Consider the following 22,892-nt stretch of genomic DNA (forward strand, 5'->3'; position numbering starts at 1 on the left):
GCACAATGAAACCCACTAAACACTGCTGAAAAGAGGGGAAAAAGAGGAAAAGGGTTAAGAAAGAGTAATAGAAGAGTGAATTTGATCAGAGTACATTATATGCGTATATGTAAATATCACAGTGAAACCCTCTTTTGTATAATTAATTTATGCAGAAAAAAAAGAACACGCTTTCCTAAGGAAATTATACCTCCTAAACTTTCAAAAAAAAATGTAACGAAATATGGATAAAACAGAGGATCAATAATACTACACTAAAATTCTGGGGGCTGAGGTCTGTAACAAACAAAATATGAAAATTCGAGCACCCAGAAAAGAAAGAAAAAGTTGTTGCTATTAAGAGCAACCTATCCTGTTCAGGCAAACTAGTAGCATAGCAAGTCAACAAGGAGTGAGCAAAGGGTTTGTTTGCCATCATATGTCAGCTATGAACATGGGGGCTGTTAGTCCAAAATAACTTGGTTTTGTTACTCTTGGCTGTGCATGCAGACTGGAGGATCTTTACTCCGTTCTTTATAAGCAAAAAGGACAAAACTAAAATAAATGCAAAGCATCTCTTACCGCTTTCATAATTCTGTTGCTCTTTTGGGCAGCTCTGACTATCTCAGATGAGAGGTCACTTCAGCTTTCTGGGGAAGCTATCACTGCCTCAGGCAGGGTGAGTTTGTGATCTTTCTCTGTGTTCTGTAAGCACCAAGTTAGCAGTCTGTATCCCCCACTAAACAGTGGGGACTGCCAGTCCATATATGTTTTCTTTGCTATTATATGCCAGTGTCAGGCATAGTGTCTGGCATGTAGTAAATATTAAATATACATTGAATGAATGAAATTAGAAATAGCATTTTCTGAGACTTGGTTAGCACAGTGCTAACCAAGTCTTTTACAAATACTAAATCATTTAATACTCACAGCAGTATTATAGGTATCATAGTCCCCACACAAGTTGGCTTGAATTAGTACCTTGTCCACGGGCAATAAATTATCAGTAATTATTTGAACACAAAATTACTGAATTCAAAGTCTGTCCTCTTAATCATGGGGTGATGTACACTTCTAACTGTTTTAAACTATGGTTAATCAAGGCTTAGTGCACCTTCAGACACCTGTACTGGCTCTTCTGTCCTTGACTCTTTGTATCTAGTCCAGTAATTTTCACTATTATCTTCACAGATACATAACTTCTAAGTCATGCTACACACAATATCCAGAGGAAGCTTCCTAAAAGGCAGATCTGAACTTGTTCTTTTCATCCTCCAAAACTTCATTGGCTTATCATCTACTGAATTATATATAAGCTTTAAGTTCAAAACTAGATATTCACTGAGTATCTAGGACAGAGTGAGTGCTTACTTACATGAACTGAATTCACACACTATAATCAACTGGACTTCAAGCCACTCTCCAAGTAAACCAATGCCTTAGTGCTGCTCTTCTTATCTGAACTATTCTTCCCTGTATCTTTGCTAAAATCTCACTTGCTCTTAAAATCCATCTTAAATGCGCCTTCCTTCCACGCTCTTCTGCCCATCCCCTAATCAAAGAAAACAAAAGTCATCTGTGAATTGTATCATACTTAATTTATTTTCTCCTACATCATTTGAGATTTTCTGTTCTTTATGTAATTTTGTACAATTTTCTTGCTTTCTTCTTGGCTTTTATTCTCAGCCACAATTTGGAGACAGGCAATAAGTTAGGTCTGCCTAAAATATATTCCTGGGATAACCTCCACTTCTCTTTGGTAACATTCAACACGATTGTAATTAATATTGCCTTCCCCATCAGACCATACATTCTGAGAACAGATACTGTACATGACACATTCACCGGTGTATTCTCAATACATAGTACAAGTCCAGGGACAAAGTAAAAGTATAATGAAATAAATACTGAATGAATGTTATCTTTGTAGCCTAGATACTATCTTATACATGAGCAGTCTCAACTGTATCAGGCACTGAATATCTGAATATCTTTTCTTCATCAAAGTTTAATATAATACTGTCAGGATGTCGTATTAAGTTTGGCCACAACAAGCATTTTTCTTTTCTGTCTTTTGTAATTAATATTAAATGTTGTGTTTGTTACATGCTATAAATTTAAAGCATATGTCTGCCATAAAAATCAGGACAGCCAAGAATGCAAATAGATAAAGTCTGAAAAACATGTCAGATGATACTTTTGGAAGGTTAAAAGAATGACATATATAAACCCTATAGTCTTTGACAATGAAAACTTGACAATAAAAAGTAAATTTGGCTGTTAGTACTATTCTTCTGAGTATCAACTTTAAATCTCTGAGAGTAATCAATTTGCAATGTGAGGAACCTAAAATGAAATCAAATCTGTTCAGTGCAAATAGATGTACAAAATAAAAACATAACACTAACAATTTTCTTCAACAAGAGTACTCACGAGAATAAACTTTTTTCCCTAAATATTCTCCTATAACACAATGCAAGTATCCCAAACAAACCCTTTATTGCAAGTGGATTTGAAGAAGAGATACAAAAATATCTGATACACTTTGAGTTTTTTGCAAAGATTTTTGAGAGTCAGAAAAGCAAGGCATAACTTTTTGTTGAAGAAAATCATCCTTTGGTATTATCAACTTTCCATTAAAACAGTATACTTTGTAGCCAATTTAAGAATGATATAAAAAACGGTTTTTTTGTCATAAATTTCATGATGTTTTAATGAAAAATGTAAGGTAAATTCCATTGTGCATTGTGACTTAGAAAGTTTTTGTTACTACAGAGTTTCTACAACTAAAGTGTTTGTTTTCTGTTTTTTTGTTTGTTTGCAGTGTTGAGGACTGAACCCAATGCCTTGCTCCACCACTGGGCTGTATCTCTAGCCCTGAACACATTCATAATCACACAGTGGGCTCTGTTTCTTCCCTCCCAAACCAATTTCTTTGCATGGCATCTGATTTTCTGATAACCACCTTGTATTAGGTGCTTAGGTTTTCAATACTTGAGGGGATTGAGAAGTAGAGGGCAAGAAGAAGAAGGAAAATATCAGTCACTAGGTCTTCATTTTCTTCCCCATTGTCTTATCTTTGTCTTTTTCTCTAATCCTCTCACTATCATCTGAATCCCAGTCCTTATTATTTTGTCTCTCAAACTCTGGTCCTGTCTTTTTCAGTATCCTAAATACAACAGTCAAATTAATCTTTTTGGAAACATTGTCATCTTTGTCTTTCCAAGCTCCTTGAAGAGGGTTGTTAGCTTTCATTTCAAACACCCTATAGTATTTGAAAGCACACAACAGGCCCCCAAAATATAAGTGGATTGATTATTAGGGAGAAAAATATTGAATAAATTACTCTTCTAATAAACTAGCCACAAAGGCCTGGAAATACTATTGTGACTTCAAAATTGTTATCAGTTAAAAATTGAGTTCATAAATATTTATTGTACTTATACATAATATTCACTGTTTTGTGTTAACTCATAAATTTTCTCTCAACATAAAAGTAAATAAGATGTTACTTACCTAAGTGCAGAAAATGTAAATCCTTTCAAACCATCTTTGCACCTAAAACAAAAATCATAAAATAACATGTTTTGAAATATAAAGTAGCATATTATATAGCTATTTTTTTCCAATACTGATTTTTTTAAGGTGACACTCTTTTAGGCAATTATCTAAGCCCTACACGTGATCAAAGAGGCAACAAGCAATGAAGTAAGTCACCTTACACAAAATGATTAATATGGTAATGCTTCCCTTGGTCATATTAACACACCCTAGGGCTCAATTCTCAGATCTGCTGGTTGAAGAGACTTGTGTTTAGCTTCTAAGAGCCCTAACTGGATTTAATAAGAGCTGGGAGTGCAGAATTCTTCATTCTATTCAGTCCCTGTAGGAGTAATTTGCTTTGAAGAAAAAGGCTACATACACTTGCTAGGTATTTCATATAAGTAAATTTGAGGTCACAACTTCTCTTTTCTTATTAACTCAGTGAATACAAAGCAACACAGATTTGGCAAGGACAAAAGGCTTCATGTACAGCTCAACAGTTTTACCTTTTTACAGTCAACCAGAATGGCTAACATTGAATGGGAAACAAGGTCTGGGTGTGGTTAGAACACAAAGAAAGTTTCCAAATCTGAATAGTATTTATTGAGTACTAACTATTGCTGGGCATGACTTGGGGCCCTTTATGTGTGTTCTCTGACTAGCAAAATCTCTTGGAGAAATCTATAAAGACTGGTGATATAAAAATGTTCTAATTTTGTCAATATTAGCACTTGGATAAAAAGTACAGATCGGGTGGGTGTGGCAGCTCCCACCTACAATCCCAGTTACACAGGAGGCATAAGGAAGAGGATCTTGATCTAGGATGGACAGAGCAAAAAAAAAAAATGGGAGACCCTACCTGAAAAATAACTAAAGCAAAAATGGTTGGAGGCATGGGTTAGGTAATAGAGCACCTTTAGTTCAAACCCCAGTACTGCCAAAATAAAAAATACATCCTCAAATATAATTAGATAACTCTTTCTGCATGTCTTTTGTACACAAAGTCACAAAGAAAATGCACAAGATAAATCTATATTAACTTTTGTTGTTGGTGATACAGAATCTCAGAAAAAATTTAATCCATGCACAGAGATGTTTTAAACACTTGAGACTCCATTTCATTAAGTAACATGACCTACTTTGTGATCATGTTAACGGTGAGAAATGTAACCACACAATTTAGGTAAAGAACAACATAATTACCTACCCTATGCAGACTGGGAACAAAGTCAAAAGAATTTATATGTTTCTTTTTATGTTTATACTCACTATATTCCTTTTTAAAAAAATTATTGTTGTAGTGGGGGTACACTGACCCTTACAAAAGTTTTTATAATATATCATAGTAGAATTTACTACCTCCCCCCATTCCTGGAATAGTTTCAACAGGTCTCATTTTTCCATTTTCATACACGAGTATGTAATATTTCCACCATAAAAAGAATTCATATGCTAAACTAAAAATGTGCATAGGCAAATTATAGAATTAAAATTCTTAAATTTATCTTTTCTCCATCTGAAGAAAGTGTTTTACGGTAATTCAAAACCCATAATCTTGATAGGTGGAGCAGTGAGGAGTAGGCTGGGGACTTACTGACTGGAAAAAAGAAAGCAGTACATCAATTAAAATATTATGTACATCTGGGAACAAATTTTGGTTTTGGTATGTTATTGTTAAAAGATAGCCATTTATCTTTGTGCAAAATTGAATAGATAAAAGATTCTGACAAGTTGGTCTAGTCAACATTGCATATTTGTGACCCTGAACAATAAATTTAATTGTAGACCAAAACATCAAAAAGTAGCTTTAAAGTATAAAAGGAGCATATCCAGATGGATTTGCAATTTCATTATGAGGGAAGCTTGGTTCTTTCAGCAGAACCCTGCGGGAAGCACTTCATATTGATAAAGTCTTCACACGGATTCAAAAGAGGCTATTCTTCCCTCCATCCATGTGTATAAGGTTTGTTAATGCAATTGAGGGTCAGATGTCTATGTCAAAAGAACAAAAAAGTAATTATTCCCATAAAAAAGAATCTTTAAAACACTCATGTGGCCCTACATCTTGACATCAAGAGTATTGTCTGAACATTAACCTAACTATGAAACACTATTATAATTGGTATTAAATGTAGAAGACATGATATAAAGATTTAAGTAAAGCAGACCACAGAAGTTTCCTCATACTTTTATGGATTTGATTATTATAATGTAAATCAAATCACATTCTCCACTTAAGTATTAATGCTCACTGACTTATTAAACAGATATTGAGTAAGTACCTATGTATAAGTACTGTTCTAAGTATGAAACAGTGAACAACAGTGCAGCCTGCTTTCATACACCTGACATTCTAGTTGGGGAGAGATACAATTTCTTAAAAAGTCATATCATGATAATTGCATTAACTGCATAAAGGTGCAAGATTTGGGGTGGGGGGCAGTGATAGAGTCGAACTTCCTTGTGTTACATAGTGTGACCAAAAAGGGTCTAAGAAGGTGAAATTTGGTACTCTGAAGAGAAACTTAAATGAATTGAGGGAAGGCATTTCAGTTTGAAGCAAAAGCAAGTACAAAACCCAGCTGAGACTCTGTACAGCAAGTTAAGAACAACAAGGAGATTCCATAACTAGAGCAGAACAGGCCAGGGATGTAGTGGTGAGAAATCAAATTATAGTAGTAGGGTGGAGGAAGGGCCCTTTAGGTGTGGCAAGGACAGAAGAGTGAGGAGATCTTTATTAAACTTACAGAGAACCGCTTTGACTGTGGGGTGAAAAACAGACTACAAGAGGACATAGTTAGAGACAAGGCCAGTTAGCATGGGAAAGTTAGCTGTGGTCAGAGTGGGAGAGAAGGATAAGAATCTTAATGTATTTCAAATGTCAAAATTTCAGTCAGAATTTCTTGATGCTTTGAATGTGGGGTAAAAGAGAATTTACAAATTATTAAGATATCTTTGGTTTGAGCAAAGAGAAGAAGAAAATGAAGTGAAAGATAATGTGCAAAGAACAGATTCAAGGAGAAAATAAAATTTGTTTTAGACATGTTCAGTTTGGGATGTGTTAGTTCATTAAATGTAATTAAGTGGAAATGCAAGGGATATAATCAGCTGGCTCTACAGGCCTAGGGACCAAGGAAGAGGATTAATTCATTTATATGCAGTGCTTACATACCCATAAGACTAGAGGCAATCATACAAGAAGTAAGTATAGATAAAGAAAACAGGCAAGGACTGAATATATTTTATTCCTCTATAATCTATAATGAAAACAAGTCACTTCTATAAAAGAAAAACAAAACTCTATTACTAATAAAATTGCCCTCCAATGAAAGTCTTTTATTTTCAAGTGGCCATAAAGATATTACAGTTAACTCATTTATACATTGGCTTTCTATTTGGTCTATGCAAGTAACATAAGTACTATAATTAAATTTACATTTACTGAACCTCTAGTTTTCCAAGGTTTTGGACTACGGTAAAGTATAATATAAAACAGAGCTAGAAAAGCCAAGAAGGAAAAGGAAGTTGCAGAATTGCATCAAATAATTTAGTCAATACACAACTGACTACAGAGGTTCAGGTTGGAATTACAAACCTTGTATAAGACATTATAAAGAAGATTAATGTTATCATAGTTGGAATAAAATTCTTTGTCAAATGTCAAAATCTTGAATTAGAAGTGTAAATGACAGTAAAAAAAAAGTTCTACCCACAACATTTTTTCCTCCGATGCTTAATTTTCATGAAATTATTTCCATGGGATACTACTATCATTTTCATTACAACACTCTACCAGCAGATGTCACTAGAAAACCATTCTTGGAAATATTTGTAGCTCTGATGTGACCTGTATTTTTTCATATTTTGCAGGTTTTCCCCTAAATGTGTATTTATAGAGATTCAAAAATGTTAATAATCTTAAATTACATTGAGTTTCAAGGAAATATTGTGATATTAGACTTATAATGATGGTTGATGTTCCTGTTCCTCAGACTACTATTTCATTCAGTTACAAAATGTTTACAAATACCCTACTGGGTGGCTGCATCATGAATGGTAAGGTACTGTAAATGTGCTGCTCCATTATATGTTCTCTAATGAGCTGAAAACAATGAGAACAAACTAACTGGATTCCTAAAATAATTTCTGTCTACTCAGTTTTCATTCTTTTGGTAAATATAATGGATATAAAATACATACTTTATAAATCTCATGTAAAACACTTCTATAGAGATAATGCATGGTATAGTGGAAAGAATCTGGGTATTGACTAAGGATACAGATATGAGTCATAACTTCTCCACCAACTTTGAAAAAATCACTTAACCTTACTTAGGACTCGATTTCTTTGTCTATTAGAAAAGACAGGCATTACAATTGGCTGATTTAATGTCTTCTAATTCTGAAATTTCTCATTTCATTTAATGTTAGTTTCATTATTAAGCTCATAATTGGAAAAGGATGAATTCTATGAAATTACTTATGATATTTTTTAAAAGTAGAAGATCTCCCTAGCAGTAAGTATAAAAAACAAAAATACACAAATACAAATTCTGAATGTGTTTTGAGATTACTGGTTGTTACTAGAATTGTTATACTTGCTTAACATTGTATAATTTTTCAGGTCTGCGAAGGTTCAAAAGAGAGCCTTTTCTTTTTTAAGATTAAAGTACCAACTACTGAGATGCTAAAAAAAAGACCTGTAAGAAACACTGTTAACGAAACAAAGCAGTTCTGTGTATGATCACTAATGGTAAAATATTACATTACTGCTATATTTAGTATAAATGCTTAGATATTAATATTATTAATGGTAAAACATAAAATATTGCCTATATAAACGTGATGTTGTAGATAGTGCTCTTAAAGACTATATAACCAATGCTGTATCATTTTGAATTTTTACAAGCACACATTTGCATATGATTGTGTAAACTGTTTAATTTTAAAAAACCAATTCTTGAACATTTAGGAACAGATTAAAAAGATGTAAGAATTGTTCATCTTTTTTTTTAACCAAGAATGTAAAACTCAGCCTAGTCAATTTTACTAACAGTGCTAAAAGAATTTTGCTAGAGACTAAAATAAATGGTTCTTTCTAGACTTTTCTGACATTGTGGTCCCAAATGAACATGGCTAATTAAGCAAATACAATGAAAAGAAAGAAGAAAGAAAGACAACAACAACAAAAAACCTGTTAGCATGGGCATATAGGGAGAAATGAATAGGAACACAGAAATGCTTCAGGTTATAAAATTCCATTCTAAAACTCCAGATGGCCCATACCCTGCACCAGTGATTAAAATAATGATCTCCTCACTCCCCACCTCCCATACCCTCCTGATGGAGCCCTCTCCCCATATCAAGGTCTTGTATGTGTCTTAAGGGTGTACTGAGTGTCAAAGAGGACCCAATGCACAGGTGCTCTCACTTTCTCAAAAGCATAGGCATTATTACCATTGCAGTGTCAAACCATTTGCAACAGGCCACGGGGGTGGGGGGGGGATGCACCACCTGTTAACCCCATCCTACTGAATATAACCTCAAGACCTGAGAGCTTCCATGCAATGGATCCTAACTAGAAAGGCCCTCCTCACTGGAGATGTACATTTGTTTTGCTAATAAATCAAATCATTCATGCTGTCTTCCTACTCTTCTGTGTGTCTTCAACTGCACCTGGAGCAGTGACCTAATCATAAACATTATACTCAAAAATCAAAGAACAACATTTATCAAGTATGGGTTGGAACATTTCTGGTGTCTTTTGTCATCTTTTTTACTCACTGAATTGGTACAAGGAAACTCACATATTGGTTAATATTATATGCTTGATCTTTACTCAAGACACTTACTGATTATCTGGGGAATGCAAAGGTAGCTTTTTAGCACCTCAACTACTCTACTTCATGAGCTCAGCTTTAAATTTCTTTAGTCCAGCATTTTATATCGTCTATCTCTTTAAATGATTTGAGGAAACTAGTATATGCAAAAGCCAAACTAAAAATGCAAAAAGATTGGCACAAAATAAAGACAAATTAGACTGAAAATAGTGCACACTGATAGTTCTTAAAATATTCTATTTCATCCTGACAATCACCTAAGTCACTCAGTATCAAAAATAAATGTTACATTATTTAATGTGAACAAAATGAGGTCACATACAAGAGGGGGAGGGTAATAGAAGGAAGAAGGTGAATATGAGTGATGTACTCTCTACAGAAGAATGAATATAGAATTTTTAAACCTATTGAAACACCATAAGAAAGAGGGTAAGGTAGAAAGAAGAAAAATAGAGGAGATGAACCAATTCAGGCCATAATACACAAATACACGGAAGTGTCACAAGGAAACTCCCTGTGCAGTTATCTTAAACAAGCAAAAATGTCATTTTTTTTCCTTTTACAAAATCAAAGAACAGGAGGGCAGAACAGGTCCTGCCTGGGGGAGTAGCGGTACAAGTGGAAGGGGGAGGAGGTGGGGAAAGAATGTAGGAGGGTGAATACGGTACAAATACCGAATACACATGTATAAAAATGGAAAAATAATACCTGTTGAAACTATTCCAGAAATGGAGGGAGGGGAATAAAAGAGAATGATGGAGGGGGTGAATCCAAGTATGATATATTGTAAGAACTTTTGTAAATGCCATAATGTACCCCCATCCAGGGAAAAACATTCTCAAAGTTCAAGTATTAAACTTTCTACTGAGGTTATGAAAAGAATAACAGAATAATTGCAGATAATAGCTAGATCTTTAAATTTTTAATTTATCTAATTACTATAGCATCAGTATTGAAAGCATAAATATATTTAAAATGATTATACTTGAAAAATTTAATTTAAAAGTCAAAAACCAATCAGAATGTCTACTTGGATGCCTCCAATTTATGACTCGTAGTTGCCTTCATTCTAAACAAAACACATCCAGGTTTATGTACTTTGTTGTCAAATTAAATTACTCTTATAAACCCCCCAAAAGTTTCATAACTAGTTTTCCTAACTAATTTTCAAGAGTAGAAACTCACCTTAGTACTATACTACATTATAATTTAATATCTAATATTTGAAGAACAATTATAGATTTTTATTTTACCTATCTATCATAATATCAAGAAAATACTGGCATGGAATTAATTTTGGCCTTTCATTTTTGTTTTACTTTTAAATTTTCAATGGCCTAATCATATATTCATAGTTTAATAAGTAGGTTAAATCAATTTTTGTAATTTACTATTCAAAACTTAAGGTGTGTGGTCAAATACATTACAAAAGGTTTTTCCTCTTATGTCTACTATTGTTTGCATAGTAACATAGACTGGGAGAGTTCAGTAACAGCCGCATATGGCACTTAACATGAAAAACAGAATAACTAATATCGTTGTCCTATTTTAAGAAACCTCACCTACAAAAATCTAAAGCTGGAATAGCAATAAATTAAATTGAATAAGACTATTTTGTTTGCTTCATGAACACTCGTATCTTCAAATATTCCCAATAAATTCCATTAAATGGTGAATTTTCCCAATGCATTAAAATATTGCTTTTGATCCTGATAAGTATTCTATATGTACTATAAAATGTTATTTTTCAAATTCTATTCCATACAGAATAGAACTCCGCTGACTGTGTTAGTCCTCAATAACCCAAAGCAAACTGCTAAGGCAGACAGCAGTTATAGGGTAATCAAGAGTGATTGTAAGTCCCCAGATGATTACTGTGCACTTTTTTCTGGTGTATCCTAAATATAAATTGGAAGCAGTTGTACTCAAACTTACAGTAACAACTTCAATAGAATCAGATTTCTCTTTAAACTTGGAAAAGTTGGAGCTGTTCTTGCTTTAAATTCTAAACTAGAAAGGTCATGCTCCAAGCTGCCTTCAATTGCTAAGGAACCAAGCAAGAATCACCTTCAGAGTGTTTCTAAAAGGAATGTTAATTAGGATAAATTTCAGTCCAAAATGAACTGGTTAATAGCAACACTAGTCAAACTTTCAAATACTTACAAAAGGGGCAGATTATGGTTTCAAAGGACCCAAATTGAAAGGCCTGTATGTAGTTTCCCATCAAATGGCATGTGTTTAGACTTGACAGAGTCTAGGCAACAACCAAGTAGGAGCAAAATGGTATTTCATATAAATCCAAGGAAAAATTTAACAAGCATCTTAAAATCATGGCATTGTGAGGAAGAAAAACTATTTACATTCAACAAAATTATAACCACAACACTGAACCAAACTATGTTTTAAAGACCTCAAGATTGGCAAGTATTTTTATTTTTTCCTTTCCATAATGGTTGTGAGAAAGATGAAAACAAATGTTTTCAATTAGGTAAAATCTTTGAATCAACATTAATTTATTTCCAAATGCTTATTGGTATCTATGTCATTAAAATAATATGTCAATTAGTTTTCATATTGGACAAAATAAGCAAAAAAAAATAGGATGCAATTTTTCACAAACATATGCTTATTTAATACCAAAGTTCAGATCTAAGACAAATATGTATCTTTCAATAATGGAGCAAAAACATTTTGGAAGTTTTGGGAAAGTACTATTTTCTAATTAACTAAGGACTTACAGAATATCCTGAATCTGATCCTAAAAGAAAAAACAGACATTGTAAATACTCCAGCTTACTTCCTCTCAAACACTATAAATTTAATTTGTGGTATGTTTTGTATGTTGGAATTGCTGGCCAAGAGAATGCTATTAGAAAAATGGAAACATGGAACTAAAACAGCCTGAGGTAATTATATTTTACAGATTAAGAAACCAAGGCCAGGGAGAAAAATGATTGCCCTCAGTTCAGTCCCCATATGTCCTCACACAACAGTAAATCAATCCATCCCAATCAATAATATACCTGCTCAAGTCTCAACTGCAGAGAACAACAGTCTTTCTACTGGTAATATGCAGACTTTTTACATGGACAAAGAGCAGGACAGTTTTAAAAGAACCAATGTCCATCCAGTTCCTCACTTCAGGACATGATCTGCCTATAAGTGTATTTGGGTCAAGACTCCATCCATGCTTACTTTTCTTATCCACTTTCCCTGCACAAAAGCTATTTTTCACATCAGAACTACAAATACTTAGTCACTCCTTCAGACTTGCTGAATTCAGAGACTCTTTAGAGGGGAGCCAAACAATCTAATTTGTTAAATCTGTGTTTGAACAAAATCTCCATGTGATTCTGATGCATGCAGAAGTTTGAGAACTACAGAGCTAGGTTCATTCCAGTAACAAAATCTCAATGCTTTTAATAACAAAAGCTTACTTCTTGCTCATGCCACATGTCAAACAGTTTGGCTATGGCTCAACTACATGTAAGCATTGTATCTTCATTTTATACATAGGGTGATGGAGAAACATCAATGTGAAACTAGTGCTAATTAGGGGAAAAAAGAGTATAGGGACTATTCTGACCCAAAGCTTCTGCTCATAAGTAAACATAAATTACGTCCACTCATATTTCTTTAGTCAAAGCAAGCCATAACTCCAGGCATGATGTCCAGTAGAGAAGGGAAACATAATGCTTTCCCAGGGAAGGGCAGCAGAATTTTTGAATAGCATAGTCTACTACTCAGGACAAGCACATAACTGATGAGAATCAATTGTATTTGTTCACAATGTTTGAGGAAGTTCAAAGTACAATTCCTTTTTTTTACCTAACATATTACCCTTAGTCTTTCTAACAATAACTTCAACATTTCACTTTAAGTTTGATTATATGAAGACACTTTTGGTTATTGACTAGAAAAACAGACTTGTCTCCTGTGCATTAATATTTTATAGTACATGCATACACATAAATATGAATATAGTGTTTTCTGAGCATCATTTTTTCTAAGGGCTAAACCATTAGAAACTTCAGACTGATTTTGTATCTCAAGTGCCTTCAGCAGTACAAGGCAATAAGTCACTCAGTAAGTATAGCTGAAAGACGCTTTTACCTGGGTAGTAACTTAAAAAAAAAACTTTCATTTTAAAATATTTACATTCTTAACTGGGTGTCAAGTTTCTTAGATTTGTTTTTATAACATAATTCTCAGGTTTTGGTTCCATTTTGATTTTCAGTTTCTAAAGAAATTCATTTATTTTTAAACCAGCTACTTTAACACTCTAATGAGTTTCTAATGTCCCAGGGATCATTCTTAGCATAAAATTTTATATAAACAGATATATATAGTATACTCATTTATATACAAAAAGTTCCATTTGTTTCCTTTCTTTTTTGGCAGTACTGGAGTTTGAACTCAGGGCCTTGTGCTTGCTAGCTGGTGCTTTACCACTTGAACTACAACCCCAGCCCTCATTTGTTTCTTTACACCAATAAGTTGGTATTCATTCACACATAACTATGCATATCTGAAACAGAGGTCTCCAATCTTTTCTTAGTTAGGAGATAGTTTTATACTCCAAATAAACTATAACAGTGATTTTAATACAAGGCAGGAATGGTCTCCATATGTACCCCAGGCTGGCCTCAAATTTGCAATCCTCCAGAGTGCTAGAGTGTGCAACATGACTGACTGATATGTTTATCGCTTTACCAGGATGTAATCCAGCAAAGCAGACAAGATCACAAAGTTTGCAGGTTGGGATACTGTTCTCATTCTTTGATAATTTATTCGCTCATTCACACAATTAAATATTTCATAACAAATATCTACCAGGCAGGTTTCCAAGTGCTGGGGATATTATTGTCCATGCCCTCCAGAAAGTCACAATGGGAAGGGGGTATCCATACAAATAAATAACGATACAGAAAAAGAGACATTCGAAATGCTACATACAGGAAGAAGTGAAAGAGAAGGCAGAAAGCAACAATATATATAAGACTTATAAAAAAGACAAGCTTGGGTATTCTGAGAACTGAAAGGTTTAACATAACTGTAGTACAGAGATAAGAAGAAGGATGAAGAATGACACAGACCAGATCATGCCAAAAATGAACTGAACTGTGCCTCTAATGAAGATCCCACTCTTCAAAGCAATGGCATGACCAGATCTGTGTCTAACAGGCCAGGCCAGTGTGGCTTTCATGACCTACACTACAGAATTCCACCTATTGTTTATTTTTTAAATGATAATCTCACTTAGTAATATCTGTTAAAACTTTCTAATGACAACCTACAAACTGAAGTTTGCTGAAAGTAACAGGTTATTTAAACTATCTAAAAATGTATATGGTTCCTTATTTTAAGATAAAAGATGAAACCACACATCAACTTCAATACAACTAGACTAACAGACTAATCAGTCAAAAAGGTATTAAATAAAAATAACTCAAATAATGTTCAAAATAATTTAAAACTATAACTAAATAAAATATCAAGATAAATTATCAAGCTTAAAGAGACCATAAAATTTAAGTAATTAATATTAATTTTAACAAACAAGTCAAAAATCTCAGTGTCTTAATATACTAGAAGTGTACTTCTTGTGTAGCATTGCCCACTGGAGGCACTCACCCAGCATGGCCCCCGGTATGTTACAGCTGGTGCATCTCAGTCAACTATAGTGTAGTTCAAGAAGTTGCTGTGTGCATCAGATTAATAGTCATATCATTTACTTACCCTAGGGACAGGGAAGGATGGTGAAAACCAGGATCACTTCAGGTGGGACAGCTATTCAGTTTTGTGTAATTAACACATATTCAAAGAACTATTAAGTAAATGCTAATCATTTACACAATCATCCATTCGTTCAAAAAGTAATAATTAAATACTGATTTAGTAGAGCTAAAAGGATTCAGACAAGCAAGTTGTTTAAATTCTGTATCTGTTTCTCCATCTGTAAAATGTAAATAATAGAACCTAACTTATATGATTTAATAACCCTATGAGAAAAACTGTTATTATTACTACTGCTGCTATTGCTATTACAACAAATATGACACACAAAGATAAAGTGTGGCAGTTGCTATCTCAAGCACTAGGGTACAAGGAAATTTAACAGTCCCTATGCATCTATCAAGCTTGTTTGAGGTGAAATAGACAAAACCATCTATCTAAAATTAACATATAACTAAAAGGTTCATCATTACAGGCCTCCTTTCAAGTTACAAACAGATATGATATTAGCACACAATTATTTGTAAATTGGGGATAATAGAAAATGTAATATAAATTGTCAAATGAAAAAGTGACCTACTGGAAACAAGTTCATCAACATGTGAAGTCAAAGTTGTGACATCCATAATGGAATACTACTCAGTGATAAAAATGAAGAGACAATTGATGCAGTTAACAAAATGGATGACTCTTAAAAAGAAAAAAAGTTGAGAAACCATATCACAAGTTTATACTGTATGATTCACTGATATGAAATTCTATTTAAAGGAAACTAAATCTATAGTGACAAAAAGTAGGTTAGATTACCGGTGGCTCAGGGGAAGTGCGGTTCAAAGGCAGCCCAGGCAAACAGTTCTCATGACCCTATCTTGAAAAAACCCTTCACAAGAAAGGAGTGGTGGAGTGGCTCGAGTGGTGGAACACCTGCTTAGCAACCTAGCAAATGTGAGGCTCTGAGTTGCAGCCCTAGTACTGCCAAAACCACCCCTTTTTTTTAACAGGAGATTAGGGTTTTCCTGCTGTGAGGGATGTGGGGAAGTGGGCACAGACGGAAAAGAGCACAGGAAAACTTCCCAGGGGGAGGGAAATATTGTGAGTCTTGACAGTGGGAGGGGTTACAATTAAGTTTCAAATTTGTCAAATTTCACACAACTCAGACTCTACTCTTAAAATGTGTGCATTTTCTTGTATATAAATTACAACTCAACAAAGTTAATTTTAAAAGAATGAAAATTTGCCTGAATCACTAATATGGAAGTAAACAGAGATACAAACTGATGTTATAAATATTAAGAGATAATTTTAAAATGGCATAAGTTATGACATTCAAAGAAAAAAATTGCATAAGACTCAAGAATCAAAGATCATTTTATCAAAAAGATATCACTTGAGAAGACAATTTTTGAGAATACAGACAACAGAGGAAGGGTTCCCAGAGCCAGGAAAGGCCCCAGCTTGGGTGAGTCAAGAGAAGTCTAGAAAGGAGGACATGGCAATGGCAGTCCTGGGCCAGGTTAAGCAGTAAGACTGTCCTCAAGGTAACAGGTAACAGGAAGCTCTGGCATGATCACAGCCATTCCTTACCAGGGTTTAAATGTTCTATGAAAGAGAATGACTCCAGGGTATCAGAAGCAAGTTCAGGTCACAGTGGAGATGCTGAAACACCTTTCCAATGGTTAAAAGCCATATCTATGTTAAGAATTGTTATTTCTTATTTTTAGAATATAGCAAAGGTGACCCAACATGGTAGTTTCATACTTTACAAAACCTTTTCTTTACAAAATTTTAGTAATATTTCTGGGTAAGGAAACCTTCTATATTTTATTAATTCATCAAGTTCACAAGCTAAAATTCAACAGCTCTTTAAAAAAAATGTAATTGGGTTTTAGTTTGAGAAATGAGAAATAAAGATTTTTCAGGAACTTGGTTATTGCCTTGAAATATTTTCCCATAGTCCAAAGTTCTATACATATTAAATTATAAAACGCAAATTTCACAAATATCCTAAAAATAAAGAAGCTTTGTGTAACTTAATCATTTTGTGTTTTCCTTAATGAGTCACTCTTTCTCTCAGTACACACTCACACACTCATATGATAAACATGTAAGTTCATATACACATACAAACTTTTGACATTGGTATATTAGAGTAATAAACTGGCTAAAAGTCAGAGATTAATGGAAGACCTGTTCAGAGTTGGGTATGTTTGTTTATTTGTTTTGTTTTTTGGTAGTATAGGGGTTTGAACTCAGGGCTTTGTACTTGCTAGGTAGGGGCTCTACCTAGCCACAACTCCAGTCCTTTTTGTTTTGGTTATTTTGGAGATAGGATCTTGGTTTTTACCCAGGCCAGCCTGGATTATGATCTTCCTATTTTATGCTTCCCACCTTAGCTGAGATGACAAGTGTGTAACACTACACCCAGCCTTTTTTCATTCAGATGGGGTCTCGCAAACTTTTTTGCCTAGGCTGGTGTAGAACCATGATCCTCACCTGGGTCTGATGCTCTCGGAACTCAAATTCAAATGTAACTAGAACTCAAGTTCTGAAAGCTGACACTTTTGGTTAGGTTACTTACATACTTTCAGTTTCCTCAAATGTAAAATTAGATATTATTTACCATATAAGACTGTTGTGAAAATTAAAAAACATAATATGTACAGTCTGAAACAGAGAAAGTACTAAATAACAAAATATTGAGATTTAAATCTTTTTAACAAAAGTTATAAAAATAGCAAAACTACTCACTAAGCAGTTTCCATAAACTTTCAGCATTATAATTTTAAGATGACAAATCAGCCCAAGGGAGAGAATAAGTGACAAAAGAAAATTAGAAAAAAGATTATCAAGGGCGAATATAGAGGAGAACAGGTTCCTAGTGTCCCAGGTCCTTCTATGAGAATCTCATGGGAAAGCTGAAGTTCAATGACTTTGGAACTCATAACTCTATGGGGACTTTGGGGGTGGGCCAGGGGGCAGAGTCGGGCAGGGGAGAGATGAGTGGGGGAGTGGTTACAAGACTACCTTGATATTTTGAAAGGAAGCTTTTTATTTATTTATTTTTTTATTATTGTTGTGCTGGGGGTACATTGTGGCATTTATAAAAGTTCTTATAATACCATAGCTGAATTTACCCCCCCATCATTCTCCTTTATCCCTCCCTCCCCACCATTCCTGGAATAGTTTTAAACAGGTCTCACTTGTCCATTTATATACATGTGTACACAATGTTGGCTCCATATTCACCTTCCTATACCCCCTCTCCACATAGTACCCCTTCCACTAGTACCAATCCCCCAGACAGGACCTGTTCTGCCCTCCTGTTCTCTGTTTTTGTAAAAAAAAAAAAACAAAAAACGAAACAATTTTTGTTTGCTTAAGATAGCTACACAGGAAGTTTCCTTGTAATATTTCCACATACATATGCAATATATATGTGTGTGCACATATATAATACATATATATATGTATATGTATTATGACCTAAAACATATTTTTCTCCTTTCTACCTTAGTCCCCTTCTTAATGGTGATTTCTACAGGTTTAAAAATTCTATATTCATTCTTAAATAGGAGGTAAACCAACCATATCCATCTTCTTAACTAAGGAATCTTTATTAAAGAAAAGATTTTTTTTCACATACTATTAAAGGTGAAATGCTACAACAGGCAGGAAAAAAATTTAATTTATACAGCTATTTGGAAAAGCTAAGTTTTTGAATATACACCAAAAAATGTGAGAATGGTACTTATATGCAAACAGTCTTATCTGAAAGAAAAAAAAAGAGAGAGAGAGAGAGAAAGAGAAAGAAAGAAAGAAAGAAAGAGAGAAAAGTCTACTTTACCTGCTTAAATGAGGAATGGGGAGGAATTAAAGGTCATCTAAAACTAGAAAGCCTGTCTGCTTTCAAAGACATCCACTAGTGTTGCAAATAGGGATGTCAGTAAACAGAAGGAAATCCATATGGAAGGATTTCTCAGGTTTCAATCGTTTGGCAATGACAATTTAGAACTGGAAGAGTAAGAAGAGATCCATACTCCTTGAAAAATGTTTGATTTACTTTTATCACAGCCAACAACTTTATTAACTTAGAATATTTGGCAAAAATGACTGACTCTTCCGTGAACACAACAGATACATGTGACTTAATAGTAACTTTGCTTCCTGTGAACATTATTCTCCCACTTCACACTCTACAATTGATTATGGTTAGAATCTAACAATCTGACTTTTAATTCTGGCTCTTTCATTAAATAATTACAAGATCTTAAAAAGGAACTTATGTTTCTGAGCCTTAGATTTTCCATGTGTAAAATGAGAGGCTGACTTAAATGGCCCTTAAGATTCTTCATAAAATCCTAACACAAAATATTATCCACAAATTAATGATTTTGCTCAGACTTCATATGGTTTCAACCTGATATTAAGCTTAACATATTATTATTGAATCAATACTAAATGTGATAGATTATAATATTCAATTCTAAGGACCACTGCAGATACCTCATTTATTCTAATTAGAAAAATGTAAAATTATTATTCTACCCAAAGTAAAAGAAAATTTAATAACTGAAGGAACTAAATACTCAAATATTCAAAATTATATTTTTCCCTTAAGGTAGCCTACCTACTTCTAAATTAGTCTATAATACTTCTTTATGTGAAAATTATCTGAGTTCTATAGAATTAAGCTTAACAAATAACAAGAGTATACCTTACATTGTACTATCAGTATTTGTTATAAACAAAATTTTTGCAATATGACCTTGCTTTACCAGCTTTAAAAGATGAAATATACACATACGATGTTTTATAGGAAAGTGTCTTAGAACATTTAACAAGAAAAAAATCTTAGAACATTAATGAACTTACATAAAGAAATAATTAAAAGCTACAAAGGCTCAGTGTTGTAGCTCAGTGTTACCACACATGCAAGGCCCTGGGTTGGAGAAGAAGAGAAGCTTCTTTATACATTATACATACATACATAATACATACATGATGTGTATATATATATATATGTTTGTATGCTTCTATTTGTGTATATATTTGTATACATATATATATATTTACACATGCTCCTTTAGGATTATGTGTTTTCTTTTTTTTTTTTTGGTGATACTGGGGTTTAAACTCAGGGCCTCGCATCTGCTAGACAAATATTCTACCACTTGAGCCACACTCCCAACCCTATATTTTCCCTTTTAAAGATGGGCAAAGTTTTGTGTGGGCATATTTGAAGTAGTTTTAATAACATTTCAATTTCCTCTTCAAGCACCATCCTCCTAGCTGGTATACATTCCTTGCAATTTTATATTTTCCTGTGCATATGTAAATTTAAATGGTGCTGAGTCAAAAGCAATACTATTATTTCAAAATGTAGAAGACAGTATTTTCAGTGTTACCTCACTAGGGTTCCCTAGGGAGCTTGGCGGTGAGGCAAAGTGGGAGGAAATTTTTAAAATCAAGACTAACTTGGTTTATCATACTCTGAGACTCTGGAAAATGTAGTCTTCCAACAAATTTGCATGTGTGGGCTGTATTTTGAGTTTTCAGTATCCTGCCAGACAAAAAAAATTAATGTACTGAGTGATATGGTTTTTTTATATTCTTGGCAACAATGTATCAAAACTCAACATTCTTAAAGTTGCCTAGAATAGAGGTTTACCCAACCGCCAGGCATTTGGCAGGCTTTGGCCTCAAGAAGGCTATAATGGTTGCTACCCTTAAACATAGGAATTTACTTTTGACTTCAAACCATGCCTTGTTCTGTTTCTCAGTTTTACAGAAAAAGGAAAGGAACTCAAGCTTCAGAGGCACAATTCCAGGAGGATAACAAGGGGAGTCAAGTGAAAACAGAAAGACAACGACAGCAGAGTGGAAGAAAATGATTCTTCCATTTTTGTTCTTTGAAATAAAATTATCTGATGAAACAGTAACTCATCATGTAGTTTTGTTTTTTTTTTTTAAATACAAGATTAGGAGTCTGAATATGGAGACAGGTGCTTCTTAAACATTCATTCACTTAAATAAAAAGGAAAGAAATGTGAAAAGGTTGAAGATTTTTGAGGATTATTTATTTACTCTAGTAATTTACAGATGCCTCCGAGAGCTCTTTGGATGGGGGGGAAGGGGAAAAGAATTTTTCAAAAGCTACTTGACTTACAAGTCATAATGTATAAATATCTTGTCTAGCCTTCTCTAACATGGGGGCATGGAACTGAAAAGATGGTATTCAATTTTCAAGAATTCATTAACTCCTTATTCTATACCTGAATCAGAACAGAACATCTGTCACAAACCTTCTAAAGCACAAGAAGATATTTAGTATATTTCAGGCTTTCTTAAAAAAAAGTTTCAGAAAGTCTGAAGGCAGGAATGTCATGGTGCACCTGAGAAAGACACAAAAAGCTGACAAGCAGGAAAGTGTAGGGAGGAGGAACACTTTGGGGAAAGTGGGCAGAGATTGTTCAGCCACATTTGTGAGGATATTTCAAATAAATATAGATGTCTTCCTGAAAGCCATGGCCTCGTTCACATTATCATTTTAATCTTGCCAACCAAGAAAAGAAGTAGTTGGCAGAATAACAAGAGCTGGGTTCTAAGAGAATGTAAGAAAGAAATCAGACATTGAGAAGGGTTTCAATTTTAGTGTTCCACAACTTTCAGACCTGAATGATCTGTTGACATTTCTAGCTTGGGAAGGGAAGGCTTCCAGAATTATCCTCAACCCACTCTAAAGACTGGCCTGAAAACCTGTTTCCCAAAACAGTACAAAATACATTTTGTAAATCTCACATTTGATGTCCACGTATAAAAACACTCAAGTTTCACTTACTTTTGCTAGAACAGTTGAGACCAACTCTACCATCATAATTAGCATGAACTGGAATGTCCAAAGTCAAGTGGTTACCAAGTAATGTGGGAAAGGGGAATAACAAGGAAAGACTCAAACAAAGAACAAAGTTACTAACATGTTTGCTACTTTGGGGTTTTTCTGTATTTTGGTTTGTTCAGCCTATTGCCCAGGCTGCTTTGAGCTCCTGGTCTCAAACTTGTCACTCAACTTTCTTCTCCATAAAATAGGGTGAACAAGTTCTCTTAAAAGACTGTAGTGAGCCTGAAATAAAACGAGATAATACATAAATCATCTATCAAGAGCAAAGCCTGGACCATAGCAAGAATTCAATGTATGAAAAGTTCCTTTCTGCCTTTCCCTTGAAACTCATTTCCTACAATTTACAGTATTTTTCTTCTTCCCCTTTTGGGGAATGAGTCTTTTTCTGAATCTTTATCTCAGTTTTTAAAATTAAATGCAAGTTTCAAGTGATGATTTGCATTTTGTGAGACAGTTTCTAACTTACAGTGGTTAAACTTAAGATTTTTCAACTTGACAATGTCACAAAAACAATATGCATTCAACAGAAACCACAATTCTAATTTAGAATTCTGATCTTTTCCTGGACTACTGATAGTCAGTATGGTTCTCTTTTGATGTTTGGCACTGACAGTGAGGCATAGCTCCCAGTCAGCCACAGAATCAGGAAGGCAAACAATCCATACTCTATAGTGTACTGTGTTAATAAGCTATGTTGTTCCATTTTTAACTTATATGATATTCTCAACTTACACTAGGTTTATTAAAACATAATTCCATTAAAAACTATTCTGAAATTTGGGAAAAAAGCTGTAAGAATTCTACTTTGGCATAATTGACTGATGAAATTTTCAAAGTGATGAAATTTTCAATGCACTAATTTATGATTAGTGTTAATCTTAAAAAAGTGAGTTTGT

General features: G+C 33.9%; 1 protein-coding gene across 9 annotated transcripts in view; it reads right to left on the reverse strand.

The window, feature by feature from the left end:
- The window catches only part of Tmem135 (transmembrane protein 135), a 228,762-nt gene that overhangs the window by 20,119 nt on the left and 185,751 nt on the right, over positions 1–22,892 (reverse strand). For 8 of the 9 annotated variants that reach the window (XM_074081564.1, XM_020177322.2, XM_020177321.2 and 5 more), the window contains one exon: positions 3,496–3,537. The exons of the other annotated variant lie outside the window; for it this stretch is intronic. In XM_074081564.1, coding sequence (XP_073937665.1) covers positions 3,496–3,537 — 42 coding nt within the window. The remainder of the gene's footprint in view (positions 1–3,495; positions 3,538–22,892) is intronic. 9 annotated transcript variants of the gene reach the window in all.

This window comes from Castor canadensis, chromosome 1, assembly GCF_047511655.1.
Source record: "Castor canadensis chromosome 1, mCasCan1.hap1v2, whole genome shotgun sequence".
Taxonomy (NCBI): domain Eukaryota; kingdom Metazoa; phylum Chordata; class Mammalia; order Rodentia; family Castoridae; genus Castor; species Castor canadensis.